This window comes from Rhinolophus sinicus, chromosome 18 (genome assembly GCF_057876585.1).
Source record: "Rhinolophus sinicus isolate RSI-liver-muscle chromosome 18, RSI-T2T, whole genome shotgun sequence".
Taxonomy (NCBI): Eukaryota; Metazoa; Chordata; class Mammalia; order Chiroptera; family Rhinolophidae; genus Rhinolophus; species Rhinolophus sinicus.
The window spans coordinates 114376092-114390324 of NC_142518.1; the positions used below are offsets into that span (position 1 = coordinate 114376092).

A 14233-nucleotide genomic window follows, 5' to 3' on the forward strand; every position below is an offset into this window, starting at 1 on the left:
GGGACCGAGCAGGGGGTACTGGGTTGGGCAACTCTGGGCCCAAGCCTGCGCTGGAGGTAGGGAAGATGTGGTAACTAGTTTCTAAACCCAGCTGGAATCCTGATCCCCTTGGGTTGACCTGGGAATCAGCCTCCCAGGTGTGTGTGTGTGTGTGTGTGTGTGTGTGTGTGTGTGTGTGTGTCTGTGTGTGTGATGGGCCGGGGAGAGGGGAGGGAGGAGCTGGGTCCTTAACCTTCTCTTCTTCCCCTCCTCCCCTCCATCTTTTCCCCCTCTTCCTCCCCTCTCAGCCCTCTCCCTTTGCCCTCCCCTCCCCCTGCCCCATGAAGGCTGTTTTTGTTCCTCCTCCTGGCCTAGCCCCCGAGGTGTGCAAACAGGAAGGACCTCTCCCCGGGCAGTGAGTAAGGAGGGAAAAATGAGGTGTTGAAAAGATGACAAGTCGCCCTGTCAGAGCTCACCTTGGCAGGGAGCAGGCGGCAGGGGCCGGCGGGTGGCGGGAGGGGTCCTCCCTGGAAGCCAGCCTGCTGGTGCCCAGGGCCAGGCACGCTGATCCTCAACAAGCAGGCACTGTGTGTGCGTTTGTTTGCTTTAGAAAAGCGCGCCCCCCCATTCCCACCATCAAAGATCCCTTCCTTTCCTTCCCAGTAGGAAGAGTAAAGGCCGCTGGGCCAGCGGTTTAGAGTGTGATTGAAGGGGGCGGGGCAATGGGAGGGGGCTGGGCAGGAGGCCCAAGGCCCTCTTCTAAGCTCCAAACCTTGCATCCTGGAGCCTCCTGGACACCCCCCCTGCATGTCTCAGAAGCTCCTCAAACTCGACATCCTAAACCGAACTCATCAGTGCCACTCTCCCGCCCCTGCATTCTGTCCCTCCTATAGGGTTCCTATCTCAGTAAATCACCTCATCATCCAGTCACCCAAAAGCCCAAATCTTGGGAGTTATCCAAGACTTCCTCACACCCCCAATTGGATCAGTCTGTAATCTGGTCAGTTCTCCTTCTTATCTCTCCAATCTGTCTCTGCTCTCCCTCCCCATTTTAGTTTCATTCATTCATTCATTCATTCATCCATCCATCCATCCACTCATTCAACAATTTTCTAAGCACCTGCTGTGTGCCAGGCATTGTGCGAGCCACTGAGCTCCCTGCTGTCCACCAATGCGACCTGGCTCGTCCCCCCGTGGAGTCTCATGTCAGATATGGCTGCGCTCACTGCAGTGGGATGGGGCTGACCAAAATGCTGCCCTGCAGAGCGTATTCCTTGAGAGCACTGATTCTGGAGCCAGTCTGCCTGGTTTGGGATTCTGGCTCTACCACTTACAGCTGTGTGGCCTTGGGCAAATCACTTAATCTCTCTGTGCTTCGGTTTTCTCACAGGAAAAATGGGGGTGATTGTAGCACCTACTTCATTGGGCTACTCTAAGGATCGAATGTGTCCGCGATTTTAAAGTGCAAGTGCAGTGTTCTATTAACATCATTAATTTTATTATTTAAGAATGGAGTGAGGCAAGGCCTGATGATAGACTAAATTATAGGAGCCCAGAGGGAGGCCTGCCTGGGAGGCAATGGGTTGGATCACAAGAATATGGCAGAAGGTGCTTGCAATGGCCCTGTCAAGAAGTCAGCATGGGAAATCCAGCAGAGTCCTGATTAGCTAGCAGAGGCCTGCCACAGGAAATCGACACGGGATCCAGAAATCCAAAGGGTAGGAAGCAAAGGGTGGCAGAGTACCTACTGTCAGGAAGGCTAGGGTACCAGCCCCAGAGCTGCCACTTCCTAGCTGTGTGACCTTGAGCAGGTCATTTCCCCTTCTGAGCCTAGGTTTCTCAAGGATAGCAGTTAACAAGTATTGAGAGCTTAATAGGCATCAGCACTTTAATTCAAAGGAAACTACTATTACTTAACTCCCATTTTATTTATTTTTTAAATTGAATTTATTGGGGTGAAATTGGTTAGTAAAATGACATAGGTTTCAAGTGTACAATTCTATATGACATCATTTACATATCACATTGTGTGCTCACCACCCAGAATCAGTCCTTCCATCACCATATATTTGACCCCCTTTACCCTCTTTAACTCCCATTTTACAGATGAGAACACTGAGGCACAGAGAGGTTAAGGCACTTGCCCAAGGTCACAGAGCAAATGCAGAGCTGGGACCTTAGAGACGGTATCTTTAGACTAGTGATCAAAGCACCTTCCTTGTCGAGCTATTGTGAAAATTACATGATACACTTCCTGAACTGTTTGGTAGCAGGCTGGCCGGTGGCCCAGGGAGGACTGTCTCTAGCCTGTGGGCTCCAGCTACAGAGGCTGGGCCAGCAAGACAAACGCTGGGTTTCAGGCATCTAATTGGATCTCAGCAGTGCCAGAGTCTCAAGGACAGGTCAGAATCCCCGGTCAGAAACAGGGCTCAAGGTGAAGCCTCATTAGAGGCCAAGGGGCCTCAAACCCTGGAGACTGCATGAGGTCAGTGACTGTCTTAGTCACGTCTAGATTCCCCTGTGTAACCACAAAAGGAAGTGCTTAATAAATATAGGAAGGCAATGCCATTTCTACAGTGTCTCCTACGTACTGCCACTGTCCTAGTCCCTCATGTGTTCTTCACAGCAGTCACACAAGGCTATCATCCCCATTTTACTGATGAAGAAACTGAGGTTCAGAGAGGTAAAGTGACCCACCCAAGGCCCAGAGCTAGTAAGTAGTCGAGCGGCTCTTTGAACGCAGAGAAAAAAACCCAGAAAAGATGAATAGCTCTCCCATCCATGGCAGAGGAAAAAGAGGCATTTGAATGCTCCAATTATATACACACTTCTCTGGTGAGCAAGGGCCTCACCGTTCTACCTCAGGCTGCCCACCGCTGCAGAATCCACACCGGCCAGGGATTTGGGGTCCATCAGATCTGCATGTATGTGTTCTAGGCTTTGGCTGACAACCCTGGGGACTGGGGCCATAGAAGACCCACCCCTGACTCCTCTGCTTAAGAACAAAGAGACCAGCAGGCACTTCTGGCCCCCACAAACCCAGCTGAGCTTCTGGGGGGCCACTCTCTTAGCTGGGAGGACTCTGGGCAAGCCTTGGGCTTTTCTTTCCCTACCGGGAGTGCCCAGCCTGTGAGGGAGGAGTCAACGTGGCAGCCATGTCTAATCAGGCGGGGCCCCATGACACAGAAGCTCCTTCATCTAGGCCTGAGGAGGGGTCAGGCCGGGGCTCATGGAGGGGTGCGGGCAGACACAGAGCCCATGCAGCTGGGACAGCCTACATTCCTCAGCGGGCCTGGAGGGGGTGGGCGTGCACCACAGGAAGCCAAGCCCTTCACCAAGAGGGGTTCAAGCCGCCATCTGTGCACACAGACAGCGGTGAGCAAAGAACTTCGGCCGGCAGAGTCAATTGCACAGAAAAAAATAGCAAACATTTTGCTTCCTCCTCCTCCCCCTCTTGCCCCACTCCGCTTCCAAAGGGAATGTTGGACTCCCTGCTAAGTATTTTTCTCCAAACCGGGCCAGGCATCCGGAGTCGGCCTTGCTAAGTTGCTGAAGAGAGAACGATGTGGGTGTGATGGCGGGGGGAGTCTTTCCATCAGGGACTAGTGGATTTTCTTCTGAGCCCTGCACTCCTGCTGTTCCAGCCCAGAAAAAAAAAAAGCCAGGATAAATGGGAACAACCAAAAACCACCATCCCCTGTTGCTTATATAGCGGATTTTGTCCCCCGTTATTTCACTTGCTCATTGCAACCACCTTATGTCATAGGGATTCTTTGATCCCATTTTATAAATAAGCAAACCAGGCTGGAAAGAGGGCATGCGCCTTGCTCGCCACTCACAGGTAATTAGCATGAAAATTGTTTTGGTGGCAGGTCTTTCCGCCAACCCATGCTGCCTAGGACTAGAGTGGCTGCCAGAGCCTGCCTGGCTTCCCTCAGCAAGAGCCGGCCGGCCTTGGCCTTGAGAGGCTTGAGTCACTGTCCCAGGAACAGTCCAATTTTGTTTTCAGTTTTTCTCCCCATCACCTGCTTGTTGAAGAGAATTTGAGAAATGCCCTCAAAAACGGAAAGCAAACTACAATTACCCATAATCCCCCACTGAGAGAGAACAACTGTTAGATAACATGATGGTAGATTTCCTGATAATCTCTCTATTTTGCATATATACAATCTGGAGGTCTCTTACACATCTGAGATGGTAGTGGATGTGCCCTGGGTGCTGGGCCACCCTCTAGCCCCACCCCATGTCCTCATGACACCAGCTGGGCTGTGATTCCTCTTCTCCCAATCAGGCCTGCTTGATTGCCGCTTCTAAAGTATCTCCTACATATTGCAGTTTCTGATTCCCAGGGGGCCATGCACACATGCCATACTATTCCACATATCCCACCTTTGTTCATTCAGTTCCCTTTGCCTGAGATCTGTGCCCTTCTCCCCACTTCCCTCCTCTCTCTCTCTCTCTCTCTCTCTCTCTCTCTCTCTCTCTCTCTCTCTCTCTCTCTCTCTCGTATACACATGGTTTTAAAAAAATCAAATTAACAAAAACTCCTCCTCCCCCCTGACCTCAGCACATGTTTCTTGAGTATCTTTCCAGAGACATTCTAGGTGCAGGTAGCATGGATGTACATGTGTGTCTTGTGAGCATGCATGGTCACTGTACCCCCTGTCGTATGCCTCCCTTGTGTAACTTCTTGGTTTGTGGACACTGATGGACACTGACATGCTCTCTAGTTTCTTGCCACTACAAACAATGCCACAGTCAACATCCTTGTACAAACAACCTTGTACTTTTGCTCAGGTATGAGAAATTTTAGGGGAATTGCTGGGTCAGACAGTGTGCGGGTTTTAAATGTTAATGCATTTCACTAAAGTGCCCTGCCAACAAACCAAGGGCCCAGCCTCCTCTCCCTCCATCCCTTTCTTTACCTGGCTAATGCCTACTCATGCTTTCCATGTGGCTTCACCCACGATGCCTGCAGCCATCAGCCCCCCTTCCCAGCACAACCAGCAAGATCTTGGTAACCAGGTCACTGCGTGTTTGCCTCCATGCAGCGCCATCCACAGAAGGTTGCAATCCTCTCTTCACAGGTCTGTTTTACACACTAGACTATGAGCCCTTTGAGGGAAGGACGAAGCCTTATTATCTCTCGCAGGCCCCCATCCATACACCACAGGCAGGTCAATAAGTGTGTGTTGAACTAAACTAGTCAGCTTGGAATCCCCAGCTGTGAGTGCAGTGGGCAGGAACTCATTTGCTGAATGCAAGCCTGGTCTGGGCCAAGCAGTGCTCCAGGCTTGGTTCCCTTGGGTCCCTGGAGATCTGTCTTCACGTGCTTAGTGTCCTGTCGCTACTTCCCTTCAGGCTGGCTCCCAGGCCCTGCTTCAGCCGCCCTCTTCCGACTCTACAAGCAGTTACTGTCCCCTATTCCCCAGCTCCTATGGAAGAACCCCTCCAAGGTTGTCTCTTCCTGCTCCCATTTCTTCCACCCAAAGTCCTGGTACCCTGTTGTCTGGGTGCCCCCAGGCTGCTCTCGCCTGGTCTCTCAGAGTGCTGCTGGGATACTGGCAGCTAGTAACCAGAGCACCTGAAGGGGGTCTACCTGGAGGCAGTCTGGTCCTCTAATGCTGAGGACCAGACCCCTACCTGCTCCTCTCCACACCGGGGTTGGGACAGCTGTGGGGAAGACGTCCCTGCTGCTCTCCCCCACCAAGCACACATTCTCTTGTTCTCTTCAGAACTGCCACTACCTTTCCAAACCCCTTCTGGGGTTGATGGGTGGATCTAGTGACATTTCTGAATGTGAAGGGGTCTGGGGAAATCTTATCCCAATGTGAGGGATGAAGAGGCCTCACTAACGTTTGACCGCCATCTTTGGAAAAAGTGAAATCTGGAGGGAGGAAACAGGATGGGAGGCGTGCAGGGGAAAGCAGAAACCTGCAGTGATGTGCCTAGCTGCCAAATCCCATTCTACAGATGTGGATGTCAAGGCAGGCTGAAAGCACTGCTCAGGGGTTCTGGAACCTGGCTTGCTCTGTGCTAGGCCTCATTAAAGGCTGGGGCCAGGTGGCAGATGGACAAGCACCACTTCCTCGCCATAGGCCCTGGGCCTGAGAACAGCCTCTAAACCAGTGGGGACTCAGCAGGACAAACAGAAAAGGGGAGAGAGAGTGATAGGAGGGGTGCCAGGGCCTGTAGAGCCTGGGGATGGGAGTGGGGCTAAGGCTGGGTCCCCTGCACTTTGCTGGGCCAGGCCCCATGACCCCTCCTGGGTTTGCTGAACACACCCCCTGCCCTGAGGCTGCCCGGGGAGAGGAAATCTTCATCTGGTCAAGTGGCCAAGCCCTGGGTGCCTCTGTTGCAGCTTGATCCTTCCACGTTTGTGCCTGGACCTGTGACCTGAAATGTCCTTTCCAGCCGTCAATTCCTCCGATCCTTTGAAAAGTCCTGTTTACATGCCAGCTCCTGAAAACTATTTTCTGATAGCCCCAGCTCCTTCCCTCTCTGGGTCCCATTTCTGTGGTCCTTGGGGTCAGGACTGTGGAAGGACCACAGAAATGGGACCAAGAGGGAAGGAGCTCGGGCTATCAGAAAGGACATTTCAGGTCACAGGTCCAGGCACAAACCTGGAAAGATCTAGCTGCAACAGAGGCCTAAGAAAAAGGAGGTAGTGCCTTACAGCCAGGAAAGACTATAGTGCCAGCAGTGGGGGGGACCACCTCAGGAACCTGGGGTGCTCTCTTGTGAGATGTAGTGGTTTATGCTACCAATCAGTGACCAGGAAACAAGCCCAGTAACCAAGAAGTACAGTGTGGTGGGTGGCACCTTTGCTGACTATGCCAAAAACCATGGCTCCAGGTGCCAATAATGGGTCCACTGCGTTGTAAACAGAAATCTCCTGACCCTTGGCCGTTTGGGATATCTCACATGACTAGGAAAACAGGCACAAAAGTGGGCTATGGTATTGGCCAGCATGCTATTTGGTGTTGCCAGTTACAAACAACAGACACAAACTGTAGTTCGTTTAAGCAAAACAGTTTTATCAGAAAGCTATGGGGGGTGGGCTTGGAAAATTTCGAGGGAGGCTGAAGAACCAGAAACTGGCAGGAAGGAGGGAACTGCGCAGCCAAGGATACAACCACATCCTGCACAGGCGCTTTTGGTCAGCAGCCCTGTCAGCTCGGACCACACCACCACCGTGATCACAGCAGCAGTACAAGAGCAAACGCTTCTTGCCCTCAACTCCTCTGATCTCTTCCCTTCAAACTTTACGTACTGGACACGAATGTCTGACTCTCTTTGCTGAGGTCCCAGGACCAAGTGCGGGCTGCTCAGGGCCTGGGGCCCAGGTCTCCTTCTTTGTGGGTGTCCCTACTCCCGAGAGCCTCGCCTCCAGCAGGACCCTCTGCAGTGACAGTCTTCTCCATCTCCAGCAGGGGGCTGCTATGTAAGAGAGCAGGAAGACGACCGGACCCACGGGTGCGCCTAACCTACCTTCTCGTGTGGTGCACAGCCAAGGTTAACATCAGGCAAACCACCACAACCCTGCCAAACAGGGGCCCTCCAAGGTCGCAGGCTTCGGTGTCTCCACGACAGCTGAGGTGCTGGCAGAAGGCCAAGGGGGAACACAGAATGGCTGTGGGGGACGAAGTTATAAATATATCAGCTTGACCAGGTACAGAAGAAAAAGGACTGTGCCCTCCACCCATGTTTCCATAGTTGCAGTGAGAGAATAATAGTTTTCCTTTTTTTAATTGGAAATCCTTCATTTTACTTATTCTGTTAATATTCATGGAAATACACTGACAGTGTAAAAAAAAATATCAAGCAAATGAATTGTTTCAAGTGAAAAAGAAATCAAAAGCCTCCTTCCTCACTCCTTTTCCCCAATCCCGTCCCTCCCCAGAGGTAACCACTGCCATGTTAGGTACATAGCCTTCTGGACACTTACGCATTTTCATATATTGTTTGGTTTTGTAAGGCTTTATTTTACATAAAGACTGTGCATGTCACCCTACAATATGCTTTTTTAAAAACTGAACATTATGTCTTGGAGATCTTTCTGTGTCAGTACCGGTTTTAACCGCTGCATAGTCAATTCCATACTACCAAAGTACTTAAGTTGGGCTGACGGAGATGCCCCACTTTACAGTTTGAAAGACGGCTACTCCAACCACTCTCCTCAAAGGCTGCTCCGGTTTACATTCACATCAACAGCGGGAGTGTTCCCATTTCTTCTCTTCCTAGCCCAAACGAGATATTATCACAAAGAAAAACGATTGCTTTCTGATGGACACAGTATGTTTTATTGTTGTGTTAATTTCCATGCCACTGATTGTCAGTGAGGTTGAAAATTAACAATATCCAGGCTGCTGGAGCTGAAAACAACTCGCAGAAACTGTTGGGAGGAGCATAAGTGAGTACACTTTGGAGCGCAGTTTGCATGAATATGCTAATTAAACCCTAAGACCCAGAGATTTCATCTCCAGATACTTACCCCCAGAGAAACTCACACAGGTACACAGAGACTTCTGTCAAGTATGTTCATTGCCACAAAATACTAGGAAGAATCTCAATGTCCACCAAGAGGGGCATGGATAAAGAAATTGTGGTAATTCACACAACTGACTATTTAGTATACAGCAGTCAAAATGCATGAAATACATCAACATGTATCAAAATGGCTAACTCTCAAAAACAATGTTGAGTGAAAAAATCCAGGTACAACATACATACAATCAATTACATCCACTTAGAAAACAGAAACTCTATTGGTTAGCTACACACATATATACATATATATATATATACACATATACACACACACACATATGTCTAAAAACGTAGACGAGAAGTAAAACCACCATTTCCTGGGTAGTTCGTACTTCTGTGGAGGAAGGTAAGTATGATGGGTGACAAACTTCTCTTGTGCCTAAAAAACTCTCTTTATTGGAGAGAGAGATCTGAAGCCAATATGGCCAAATGTTAAGGCCTGTTCGCTCTATGTAGGTGGGTACCTATGTATTTTCCGCAGCATTTGTCTGCCATATATTTTTCTGTTCCTCTTGCATCACTGAGTTAAGGTATACAAGCCACACACAGCTTTATTTTTTTACCCATTCCCTCTGGGAGTTTCTGTTTTCTGAAAGGGGATTTTCACTCCTTCACCCCTACACTCAGTGTACATTTACTCCTACCAGTGTTCTTTATTTTTACCGTGCTTTCTTGTTCTTTCTTTCCTTCCCATAGACTGACAGAGTATTCTCTCTTTGGCCTTTGCCCCATAGTAGTTTGATAATCATACACTTTATTCCTACTTTTAGAAATCATTACCCTTAATTTTTTGCTGCTGTCAGAGTCAGCATTTTCGGTGAAACTAAAGTTTTCCTACTATTGGGAGCACCAAAAAAACCTATTTTTGATGCAAATGCAAGGGATCCATCATAAAGGCACTTAGTACCTCCGTCTTAGACAAAACCAGACAATTCCACTATACCATGAAATACCAAAAGAATTTTAATAAGCTTTTACGGCACTGCAATTACAGGAACGTTAACCCATAACATGCAACAGAACTGGTGATGCCTTTTGGACTTATTTAACAGATGAACTTGACGTTACAGTTAACAGCAACATATTCTACTGAAGAAAACGAATGCAACTGATTTCAATGTTCAGGTTAGAAAAGGTATAGTCTTACTGCAATGTCAAGTAGCATTTAGAAAGTTTAGTTTGTCCTTTCTAACCTCTAAAAGACAGTATGATTTTTACTGCAATCGTACACAACTGTTTTCACATTGGAAATGATCACAAGAAATCAACAGGTGTAGATTAATGATTGGATTCATTTCACTTGTTAATTCTGAGGGCTCCTGCAGTGTTGTGGATTTGGGATGGGGAAAATCAGCAGACCAGGAGTAAAGAGCCTTGGTCTTAGAGTGGGGGAGGGAACATGCAGCGGCACACAGGGCAGGTGCCAGACTTCTGGAGCCAGATGGACACACAGGGCTTGTGGAAATAGTGGTGGCATGGCAGCTCTGTCGCCACCTCCCCCTTCACATATTCACTGCAACAGATGGGGCAGCACATTTCTTGGCCCACTGCGCTGTGGTCTTCAGTGACCAGGATCTCGGGAAGAGTGTTGATGCTCTCCTTGCTCGCTGGTGGGTTGGCCACCTCCACGTCCACAGCGAGAGACTCCAAGTGTGCGAGGGCAGTTTCCATTGCCTGGGCCAGGCGTTCTTCGAGTGCCATGTATGTCAGGAACTGCGGATCCACATAAGAAATGGCTTCAGCCACCCCCAACCCATCTGCAAAGCCATCAAAGAGGCTCCAATCCACTTCTAGGTCTTCGCTCACGCTGGAGTCGTCTTCAAGGTTATTGTTGCCATCCAGCATGAAGACCCCAGGCTGCAGAAACTCCTGGCCTGAATCATTCTCGCCCTCACTGCCGCTCTCATTTGCATTGTATTGCAGCCAAGGGGCTTCTCCTCCTTCCGGGGATGCCTGCTCCGCCTCCCGAAGAGATGGTCCTCGGACTTCAAGTTCTTTGCTGCCACTGCTGCCAGGGCTTGCGCGGGCAGCACCATTCACTAGGGCTGGCTCAGGTTCGTGCTCTTCTTTCCCTGGCAGAGTGTCCCAGCTTTCACCGCTGGACGACAGGTTGTGCTCCCGACCCCGATACTTCCGCCGCAAAGCAGCAGTCCACTCTTTGTCACTGTCCGACTCTTCATCACAGTATTTGTAGTAATCGTCGCTGTACGTCCAGAAGTCAGGGTCGGCCATGGTTCGTCGCCGTCTCGGCAGCTTTTCTGGCTTCACTTGTTCATTCCTGGCCTCCCTCTTGTCTTCGGGGTACTTCGGCTCAGAGTGGCCACTTGAACTCTCACCTCTGCCTCTTCTCGCCAGGCCATCTGAAGGGCCTTCATCAGTGCTGGCAGTACCCCTCCACCTGGAAGTACTGTGTGGCATATCGTCATCATCATCAGTATCAAAAAATATTTTTGGTTTCGCGCAGCTGGGACTGGCCAGATTTCTGATTTTGGGCCTCACCACGGGTTCCTCTCCACCCTTTGGGGTGTTTTCCCCACCACCACAAAGACTCACAGGAGCCCTGCTGAGACGCACAGGAAAATTCTGCTCACGTCTCTCCCTCTCCAGGCTGTCGCCTTTTGCGGCCACCTTGCGGCCCACAACAGAGGTCTGAGAAGCCATGCTCTTTTGCTGTAGGAATCCAGCTCTGGCAGAGGGGGCTGGGTCTAGCTTGCTAAGCTGGCCCCTCACATCACGGTTAAAACCAGGCAAGTGAGGGGGCATCCCAACCAAAGACCTTGCCCCTTTCTCTACATCATCTTTAAACTTGCCAGTTTTCCCTCGCACTGGTACTGGTGCTAGTGCCACAGGCCCAGCCCCCTCCTCCTCGCTCTCATCTTCCCGCAAAGAGTCAATAGGTCCATAAGCCATTCCTCTTCTGCTACTCAGAAGCCTATACTCTCTTGGCGGGTACCTGGAGTAGTCCTCATTATCTATATTCAGGCTGCTTCCCGAGTTCTCACTGTCATCCCAACGACGACGAACACTGGACAGTGGCAATCGGCTCCTCTTGGCGGTCTGACTGGGGGCTGGTCTGTGCATTGGGACTTCAGATGTCGTCTTTCTCTGGCTGGAAATCCTTTCCTGCTGGCTCGTGGAGGGCCTGAAATTGACATAAGCATGCCTTCTTCCATACCTCCTGCCTGTGTGGGCCTGATACCCTCCTGCTGCCTTGGGCCCTACAGGCTTGCTAGATTCCTGACCCATTGCTCTGCCTTGGGTGGTTTGCAATACAGCTAGGCTTGAGTGGAAAGGCCCCTGTGCCCCACACACACTCTGGAGATGGGAAAATCCAATCAGTTCAGAAGAAAGTAACAGGGAGATTTAGCTCCAAGTCAGCAGGTAACAAAAAGAATAAGGGGCCTTTAGAATTAATTTCACTTTCTTCCAAGGCCTGTGGTAGCATTCCAGTGACTTGGCAGGTGTAGACCTGGAACACATTTTTGATGTTGGCAAAATGATAACAAAACTGGGTTTATAGGAAAGCCAGACTTAGGGAGAATCTGACAGAAGATGGCGGGAGGCAGGGGTGACTGGATGCTTGGAAGGTGGGTGAAGTACTATGGAATTGTGCCAACATGGAGAGAGGAAAGACCACTGAGGGATTTTTTTTTATGGGGTGTCTGCGTTTTTCTGAGCCCTGCAGACATACAGGAGAATTGCAAATTGGAATAGAATGGAAAATACAGATCGGTGTATGTGCATTGAGTGCCTATGTGTCTGTCAGGAGAAGAGCAGGTGGAAGGGGAAATAGCAATTGTGCAATGGACAGATGCCTGTGTTTGCAGGGGGAAGGGGCAGGTGACTGTGGCATTGGGAAGAGTTCTGTCACAGAATGAGACCCATTCTCGCTGTGGGTATAAAAATGAGAGGTGTGGGTGAGGTGGCTTTAGAGGAGAGGGGTGTGTGTAAATATGAGAGAAAGAGAATGTTCGTGTTTGGTTGTATGTGTGGTGGCTGGAAGTCTGGAGGGACGCCTGGGTTTATGTGTCTGTGGCAGGTAAAGAAGCGTATGGTGGCATCGGACAGGAGTGTCCATGAGTTTGCGTGTGTCCGTCAAAACGGGAGGCAACAATGGGGAAATGTCAGTATGAGCAAATGTCAGTATGAGACAGCAGACAGCACTGGACAGGGATGTATGTGTGACCGGTGGTCGGGTGGCCAGCAATCAAAGAATGTCTGTATGCATGAATGTGGCTAGCGGCGGGGGGGGGGGGGGGCCCGGAGAAGGATTTCTGTGAGTGTGTGCCACAGGGGCCAGCAAAGGAGAGCTGTCTTTGCACACTCGTAGCAGACAGGAGCATTTGGGAGGGGTGTGTAAACACGTGTGGGGGAGCATTTGTATGTAAGGGGTATATGGGAGACAAGCCAACGATCCAAGGATATCCTTAAGTGGGTATGTGGCCGGCAGAGAGAGAGAGAGAGAGAGAGAGAGAGGGCACTGAAGGCTGTGACAGTGTGAGCATGTGTGTCCATGCGTGTATGGGGGAGGGGACGCACAGGAACCTTGAGTATAGGGGCAAGGAGGGGGACTCTAATGAAGGTTTCTGTGTGTATGTGTGCGTGTGCATGTGTGTGTGTGTGTGTGTGTGTAGTCCTTGCATGAGTGCGTTTGTGGGTGTGTGTCCCCAGCTTGCACGCCTGAGAGACACTGGGAGGAGACAGCAGGAGGGTGAGGGGGACAGACAGAGAGGGGGAGGGGGCCGCAATGTCATAAGGAGAGAGGGGAAAACGTTATCAGCTCAAATGGCAGATCCCAACCAATGTGGAAGGGGAAAAAAGAAAGAAAAGGTCGCGTGGGGGTATACTTTTTCCCTGGGAATAATTATTTTCCTGGAAACAATATATTTACCTAAAAATTTTAACAATTTACCATTCAGCAAACCAACTGAACAATGGGGGCAGAAAGGCCACAGAGTGCTCTGCAAAGGGGCAGAGAAGGGAGGAGGGGTGGGGGGAGGAGAAGCAGGGAAAGGTGGGAGACTGCCACGACCACCACTCCTTCTCTAACAGTCATTAAAGCCATTCGACTGCGGGGGTGCTGCGCCACACGAAAGGGGCCGACGGACAGAGGATGGGGCCCCCAAACAGGCCGATGGATGACACAGGCCTCCCTCTGCAGTCAGGTCCCGCGTCCGCCCCACCCCTTCCCGAGGGGCGAGCCGGAAAATCTGTTCGCTAGACCTCCCCGAAATCCTCGCCCCGGTACCCGGTCATTCGCCCCACCGCCACGTCTGGATGAATGGAGGAAACGAACAGCGTTTCACTCACCAGTCCCGTCACACGCGCGCTCTCGGGAGGAGCAGAGCTCGCGGACCTCCGACCGCCACGACCGTCAAAGCCGCTGCTCTGGGTTCTGCTCCTCCCCCGCCAGACAGCAGCGGGCGGGCGGCGACTGCGGCGGCGGAAGTGACGGTAGCGTCAGCTGGAGCCGCCCCCTTGATGTGGCGGGGCGGCAGCTGCTCTAGACAAACCGGGGTGGGCCTAAAGCTTTATTTCATTTTAAATGATGAAATCGTCAAGGATACAGAAAAGGACAGCGAGAAATGTAACCAACAGCCAGCTTTAACAAATGTTAACCATTTAGCCATATTCCCTTCTGTTCTGGATTTTTTTTTTAATAAAACGAAATCTGCAAATTCTTTCTGATTAATTCCAATGTGAA

The 14233-nt window shown here is 50.6% G+C and overlaps 1 protein-coding gene across 1 annotated transcript; it reads right to left on the minus strand.

Moving 5' to 3' along the window:
* Positions 1 to 9474: 9474 nt before the first annotated feature.
* On the minus strand, positions 9475 to 13989 carry PJA1 (praja ring finger ubiquitin ligase 1). Its single transcript, XM_019753614.3, has 2 exons — positions 13840 to 13989; positions 9475 to 11671 (listed from the first exon to the last, which is right to left on the minus strand). The coding sequence occupies exon 2, from the start codon at positions 11608 to 11610 to the stop codon at positions 9910 to 9912; it is 1701 nt and encodes a 566-aa protein (XP_019609173.2). The 5' UTR covers positions 11611 to 11671; positions 13840 to 13989; the 3' UTR covers positions 9475 to 9909.
* Positions 13990 to 14233: the final 244 nt, after the last annotated feature.

Excerpts from the sequence above, each read along its gene's own strand:
- PJA1 (XM_019753614.3), bottom strand. The coding sequence starts at position 11,610 with ATGCACAGACCAGCCCCCAGTCAGACCGCCAAGAGGAGCCGATTGCCA.